Source organism: Marmota marmota, unplaced genomic scaffold (assembly GCF_001458135.2).
Source record: "Marmota marmota marmota unplaced genomic scaffold, marMar, whole genome shotgun sequence".
Taxonomy (NCBI): Eukaryota; Metazoa; Chordata; class Mammalia; order Rodentia; family Sciuridae; genus Marmota; species Marmota marmota.
Genome location: NW_025999905.1, coordinates 10,003,110 through 10,010,942, shown reverse-complemented (window position 1 = coordinate 10,010,942; position 7,833 = coordinate 10,003,110). Strand labels below are relative to the sequence as shown.

Here is a 7,833-nt window from a genome sequence, read left to right as displayed (position 1 = left end):
GAGAGAGAGAGAGAGAGAGAGAGAGAGAGAGAGAGAGAGAGAGAGAGAGAAAGGAGCCAAAGGGAAGATGTGACCCACCTGCTCCTCATACCTATAATTAACATCCAGTTAGCCCATTCAAACTAGGATGGACTGATTAGGTTATAGCTTTTGTGATCTAATCATTTCACCTCTGACTATTTCTGCATCAACATAGGAACTTTTGGAGGACACCTCATATACAAATTACAACAGCATTAGAAGTTTTATAGCCCCTTTCCTACACATTTATAGCCTGCTGTTACTTTTTCTCCTTTTTTGATTTATCCACTGTGTTCCTTAGGTACTTTATTGGCTAGAATTAGAGAAATTATTTAAGCAACGTGTTTTTGTTAGTTTCTCCAAAAGTTACCATTTTGGGCACTCATTCCTGTTTACATTCTATAGAACTAAAAATTCAGAGGTTGAAATACCAAAGCTTTAGGTATATAGCTTTTTCATCATATTTTCTTAATATTTCTGAAACTAATTTATTTGGAACCCTGCTTCTATTTTACAAGTTTAAATTATCTATGTTTAAAAATGTTTTCTGAGGGAAATTTGTCATATTGTGACATCATTATGCTTCAAATTACTTAAACATGGGCAATTTAGACATGTATAGCCTATATGATTTATGGGGGCAAAGGTGGTAGACCTATTTTCATAATAAAGTTAATTTTGAAATTGAAAGGTCAGATTTTGTATTTCTAGGTAGTATTTGTCACATTATGTACTTTAAAATGAAAGTTTTGGGGACAAATTAATTTTTAAGATTTATTTTCTTCCCATATTACATTGGAATGTTGCTATAGCATTGGTATAAAAACAAATTTAGGGTAATGGTAGTCTCATTTAAAGCCCACTCAAAAAGATTCCCATAGTGTCAAATAAGTTAAATGTCTTATTCTTTTGGCATTCATAATATACATCTTGTACTATTGAATATTAAACTTTGATTTAACTCCTAATGACAGAGTTTCCTGTGTGCCAGACACTGTCCTACATGTCTTACATAGATCTCTTTTAATTCTTAAACTATAATCTTAAATAACCTTTTGAAATATTATCTCCATTTTAAGATGGAGTAGTCTAGTAAGTGATAACTTGCTCAATAAAAATGAATGTTTAAACCCATGCTTATCTACGAGTCTCCTACCTTGTTCATTGAAGGGAAGGCTCTAACTGTATTTCAGATTCTTAAACATCAAAAGTATCATTTACAAACCAGTGATTTGTATCTGCCAATTACTTTCAATAATATAATTCTATTATGAATTCTATTATTAATTTGTATTTAGAAACTCCAAATATCATTATTCTTTTTCTGTTTGTTAGGCATCTCCAAGAGTTACTGTGGATGACTATTTAGTAGCAAAATTAGCGGACACTTTGAATCATGAAGATCCAACCCCTGAAATCTTTGATGACATTCAAAGAAAGGTATTGTATGTTTTATCTTTCTTGAAAAAACTTCCAGGTTAATGTAATTATTTTTTTAAAAAGTTAATGAAACATAACTAAAAAGATGACTTATGACAACAGTATCTCGCAATTCCAAAAATATAGGCCAATATTTTGTGTTTATGTCTTTAATTCATCAACACAAAAACTCTGTGTTGGGGTTGCTTCTTTTGAATCTGACTGAAGAGGCAGACTTCCTAGTTTTATAAATTGATGAATTGATGTATAAAAAGACTTTTTCATTTAAATTTGAGCCTTGAACCTTTACATTTACTCTACTTTTTTCTTAGAAAATACTGTATCCTAGTATATTATAGATAGCTTACTGTCATGTGATTGTGTTGGATAAAGTAGGACCATTTTCAGTGTAACTTAGTTCCCAGAGGGACCAGAAATCATTATTTGAGATATAGTCATATTGTTCATGTATTACAACTATGATATATTATTGCAAGACTTTATTGTAGCTTTTGGTGAAATTTTATTTCACCATATATTTGTATTAATTATTGAATATCTTGAATTATTCCAATAAGGTATATGAGTTGATGCTACGAGATGAAAGATTTTATCCTTCCTTCAGACAAAATGCACTTTATGTGCGCATGTTAGCTGAGCTGGACATGTTAAAAGATCCTAGTTTCAGAGGATCAGATGATGGGGATGGAGGTAAGATGGCACTGTATGTATGTGTATGTGTTTATCCCTGTTTATATTCTGACTACCAAAAGAATGACTTTAAAATAAAAAGAGATCTCAGGAAAATACAAAGGACAAAAATAGAATAGAGGGAGGGAGGAGGGGAGAGCTTTGGGAGGTACTAGTGAATGAAATTGACCAAATTATGCCATATATATATATATATATACATATATATATATATATATATATATATATATATATGAACATACAATGAATTCCACTTTTATGTATAATTATAACATACTAATTAAAAGAAAATAATAAGGGAAAAGGGGAAAAAATAATAGAAGGGAGACCAATAGAACAAAGGAAAGGAACTAAAGAAAGAGAGGTAGGGAGGTATTTGGGAGTGTGATTGATCAAATTACTTTGTATGCATGTGCATATATGTCACAATGAATCCCACTATTATGTATAATTATATGCCAATAAAAACCATAAAAAGAATGACCTTTTAAATTAGATTTAAAATGTTTTTAAAGCCTAAATATAATTATATTTTTAAAGTTCTACAATGAATGACAAAAATTTAGTTGCTATATTGAATTAAAATGTTGAGAATTTATTATCAGACTAAAACTGCAGAAGGCTCAGCTTCTTGAAGAAGAATGTGTTCTTGTGGTTGATCACTTAGATATTTTTATGGTAGTTTCCCTTTTGCTAATAAGTTAATCAAGAAATAATATTCATGCTTTATAATGGGATTATTGGGCAGAGTAAGTGAGATAATAGTGACTCAGAGTATATCACAAACTATAAAGTGATATAAAAAAATTGAAGGTTTTTTTCTATTGTTATTGAATTATTTTCCAAATCCTTGAATTGAATTGAATCCCATCTTTTATTGAATCTTAGTTTCTAAGTCTTCATCTGTGGAAGACATTTCAGCTGGAAGAAACCACAGTTATTTATTCTAAAGTTTCAATTTTTTCAAATGAGAATACTGAGGACTCTAAGCGTTTTATAGTGTAAGAAGCAGAATTTAAGAGTCAGATATTTAGATTTTACTTACAGTTTACTACTAATCTCTTGTAATATTGATATTGGTCTTGGAAATCAGGATCCTGTCCTTCTTCCCCTGGTGTTGAAGATTAAACATTTGAGAAACACCTAGGTCAGCTAGAAAGCAAATTTTACTTAAGAGACAGAACAGAGATAACAGACTTCTCTAGACAGAATCTAGAACCCAGAGCTGGTGCCCACAGGAGTGGTAGTGTCTTGCTTTTTTGTAGCCCCCACCCTCTCTTACTTTTCTGCATAAGTGCCCAAAGGCAGGGAAAGAGCAGTCCAGAGAGTAATCCCTTGTGTTGGAAAGTGTGATTTCCACCCCCATCTCTACTGCAGCTGTTAACTATTGGTTGAGCAGGGAAGTGTGGTATACTGAAGTTAGCTGTTAGCGGCCCATTTCCTATTTTTTTTGATGATCAGCTACCTGTCCTTTGCCCCTCTCAGTGGTGGCCAACCATACATAATTGCTTTAAGCTTCATTTATTTTTCTTTTTCTTTTTCTTTTTTTTGAGGGTTTACTTCCCAGATTTTTTTAAACTGATTAAAAAAAATGACAGTGGAATGCATTACAATTATTATTACATGTGTACACAATTTTTCATATCTCTGGTTGTATATAAAGTATTTTGACACCAATTTATGTCTTCATATATGTACTTTGGGTAATGATGTCTATCATATTCCACCATCCTTGCTAATCCCTTGTCCTCTCCCTTTCCCTCCCACCCCTCTGCCGTACCTAGAATTCGTCTATTCCTCCCATGCTCCCCCTCCCTACCCCACTATGAGTCAACTTCCTTATATCAGAGGAAACTTTCAGCATTTGTTTTTTTGGGATTGGCTAACTTCATTTAGCATTATCTTCTCCAATGCCATCTATTTACCTGCAAATGCCATGATTTTATTCTCTTTTATTGCTGAAAAATTCCACTGTGAAAATATACCACATTTTTAAATCCATTCATCCACTGAAGGGCATCTAGGTTGGCTCCACAGTTTAGCTATTGAGAATTGTGCTGCTATAAACATTGATGTGGCTGAGTCCCTGTAGTATGCTGGTTTTAAATCCTTTGGGTATAGTCCGAGGAGAGGGATAGCTAGGTCAAATGGTTGTACCATTCCCAGATTTCCAAGGAATCTCCATATTGCTTTCCGTATTGGCTGCACCCATCTGCAGTCCCACCAGCAATGTATGAGTGTACCTTTTTCCCCACATCCTCGCCAACACTTATTGTTGTTTGTCTTCATCATAGCTGCCATTCTGACTGGAGTGAGATGATATCTTAGAGTAGTTTTGATTTGCATTTCTCTAATTTCTTCTGTTATAAATCTGGAATGATATTGGCATCATAGTATCTTAGTGATCCATGTCACTGGATTTTAATGCAGTTATATATATATGAAAATGTACTCTTCTGTATATAAAGCAAGAGTTTTTATAGTTTTAGTTTTACAAACTAAATCAGAAATATCATTTTTTTTTTAATAGAAAGTAGTGAGTTCTGCAAGAAAAGTGGAGAGAAAGCCCTTTAGGACACAGGTCTTCAGATTCTAACCATTTTACTTGTGATTCAGAAGTATTTTTTAAGCTCTAAATATGCACGAGTTGACAAACTTTCTGATAAACGTTCTACTAAGTAAATGAACAATATAATAAGAAGTAAATGACAAAGATTTAATTCAGCAAATATTTTAAGAGAGTGTATTAATCAAAATTTTGGCCATTAACTTATGAATAGGCTTTATTGACAGTATCATTTGGGGATAGGTATATAATAGATTCACACTTTAAAAAAATAATGCTCGCCTAACATGCATAAGGCACTGGGTTCAATCCTCAGTACCACACAAAAATAAAGATATTGTGTCCACCTAAAACTAAAAAATAAATATTAAAAAAATGTAAAAAAAAAAATCTCTGTTACGGAAGCATTCTAGCATCCTCTCTCTTCTGCTTCCTACCATTATGTTCATAGTACTGAGATTTTTTTGTAGAATATAAAGAAATCGATTTTTAAAAGTTTATATTTGAGCTTTAATAACTTTTATATTGATCAAGGATCTGATTGAGACCTTGGGTTTTTTAATTAGTGTTCTTGTATAATTAGTATAATATTTTATTAACTCGATTTGATTAATTACAGAAGATATTCTTTTTAAATAAAATACTTCTGTGGGAACTGGATAGTATAATTAAGGTATCTAGTGTATTTGTATTTCTTGTCTCAGTTGAAAAGTGTTCTTTTACAGAGATGGTATGAAATTTGCAATAGCAACTGTATATTTGCAATATCAATTAACCGTCTTAAAATTACAATTTTAAAGTTTTATTGTTTACATTAATTTTATCTATCTTAGTATTTATGGATTAGCTATACAACCCAGAGTAAAAGAAAATATTGAGTCATAATCAACTCCTTGTGTTACTTTTTTAAAAAAATATTTATTTTTTAGTTGTAGCTGGATATAATATTTATTTATTTAGTTAGTTATATATCAATCAGTGAATAACTCCTCACATTTGAATCATGGATTATCATTTGGAATTATTTTTTATATATCTTAATATCCTTCTAGGACATTGCTATCTAACATTCTGGGTCCTAATTGATGAGTTTTTATACATTTTATACTGAGAAATTATCCCATTTTGGAAACCACTTTGAAATGTATATAATAGGTATAATAGGAAACATTGTTATTAAAAATGGCTTTTCACTTTAGTGTCTTTTTTATTGTTCTTTTAGGCCATTGATATAACTTTCAACTAATAAATCTTCTGATTTAGTTTTCTCTATAAGATTATCAAAAATAGTCATTCTCTACATTTTTGTTTATAGTCTTATGACTTTTGAAATTAAACTTCTCAGCAGTTAATGTATATTTTAGACATTTTGAAATGTTGACTACTTTTTAAAACATTCTGAAATAATTATTTAATACAGTATTACTGTGTGCCTGGCTTAAATTGAGCCCAAAATGAATGGGCCAAGTCTTCTGTGTGATAAGAATCCTCTAATGGTTTTCTTTGCAAACTTCAACATTTTATTTTGATCAAAACTAAGTAGAGAGCTAATTAACTGAATGGCTTTCTTGAACATGCTCTCTCTTCTTTCTCCTCTCCTCCGCTTTTCCCCTTGTCCTCTTCCTTCCTTCTCCCTTTTTGTTCATGATTGCTTTCTTTAGTTAAATCAGCCTTAAATTATTTTAAATTATAGGTTGGGTATCTCATATCCAAAATACTTGGAACCAGAAGTTTTGTAGATTTTGAAATATTTTCAAAGGCTTTAAGTTGAGCATATCTAATCCAAAAATGGAAACACAGGCAGCTCCAAAGACAAAAACTTTTTGAGTGCCATTTTGAATTCACTGTTTCAGTGAATTATGGATTTGGGGCTGTGGGATTATGGATAACCTGGGGATATTTTCTGGAGATATTACTAAAGTAAGACCTCACAGTCTTCAAAAAAATTTAAATTATATTTTTTCATAATGTTGAGTAATAGTTGATTTTTTTTGTTCTAATATTTATAGACATTTATTAAATTCTTGGTTAAATATGAACCAAGATTGATTTTAGACTGTATTTCTAGATGATGATATTATTAATTGAGAAAATTGACTATGCCTTATTTTGCTCCTGAATTTTCTCTTTAAATTGATTTGTCTGTGGTGGGGAGATTTAAGAGGTTGGCCCACAAAAGAGGCCGGAGGCATGTAACTTAATAAGGATGATAGTGAACATTTGTTTACTCATTTTAGTTATCACTTTCCTATAAACCAAGGGATCATCCTGGGTGCAATTTCCTGTTTGTATTTTGTGATCAAAGCTCTGAGAAACTGAGAAATATTCCTGAGCTTTTAAAGTTGTTTAAAGTTGAAGGCAATGCTTCTTTGTAGAAGTAGTACAATCTTGCCTTTTGAAGACCCATTTAGAGAACCAATTTACAAGTAATTTCTTAATGGCTAGTAAACACATTAACTTTCAACTCTGTACGAAATATTGTGTACCGTAGGTTTATTTGTGTTCTCAAAATAGATACTTCAATTGCTATTTCTTCAGATATAAAGTTAAAAGCCCTAAGGAAAAGATTATTGTTTGATATTGTTTAATAATATTTAATTGACTATTCTCTACCATTTATTTTTAAAAAATTTTTCTTATTGCTTTTTAAAGAAATTCATTGCATTTTATCTTATCCTTTGGACTATTAGCTACATAATAATTTAAGAATGTAGACTTCAGGTGTTCTTGAAACAATTCTACTACCTAGATAAATGGATTTGATAGATACATTAAAAATCAGTTTATTTGTTCCTCACACTAATTTTATTTGTAATTTTTTTTGTAGTTTTATTTATTATGTTATTGTCTATACCTGTTTTTATTTGCACACCTGCTATATTTCATACTTTTTTGTTTTTCCCTTTTACTTTGTTTTTATTTTCTTTTTTCCCCTTATAATCATTGAAATTCCTTTATTTATTTATTTGTTGCTTTACAATTCTTATTACACATATATACCACATTTTTCATATCTGTTTGTATATAAAGTAGGCTGACACTCAATTCGTGTCTTCATATGTGCACATCATCTCTAGCAATCAGAAATGCAAATCAGAACTACTCTAAGATATCAT

The 7,833-nt window shown here is 30.9% G+C and overlaps 1 protein-coding gene across 5 annotated transcripts in view; it reads left to right on the top strand.

Moving 5' to 3' along the window:
* Snx13 (sorting nexin 13) overlaps positions 1-7,833 on the top strand; it is a 150,328-nt gene that overhangs the window by 109,753 nt on the left and 32,742 nt on the right. For all 5 annotated transcript variants that reach the window (XR_007346132.1, XM_015498128.2, XM_015498130.2 and 2 more), the window contains 2 exons: positions 1,357-1,461; positions 2,019-2,151. Coding sequence is in view for 4 of the 5 variants with exons in the window: in XM_015498128.2 (XP_015353614.1) it covers positions 1,357-1,461; positions 2,019-2,151 (238 nt within the window). In the remaining variant the exon portion in view is untranslated. The remainder of the gene's footprint in view (positions 1-1,356; positions 1,462-2,018; positions 2,152-7,833) is intronic.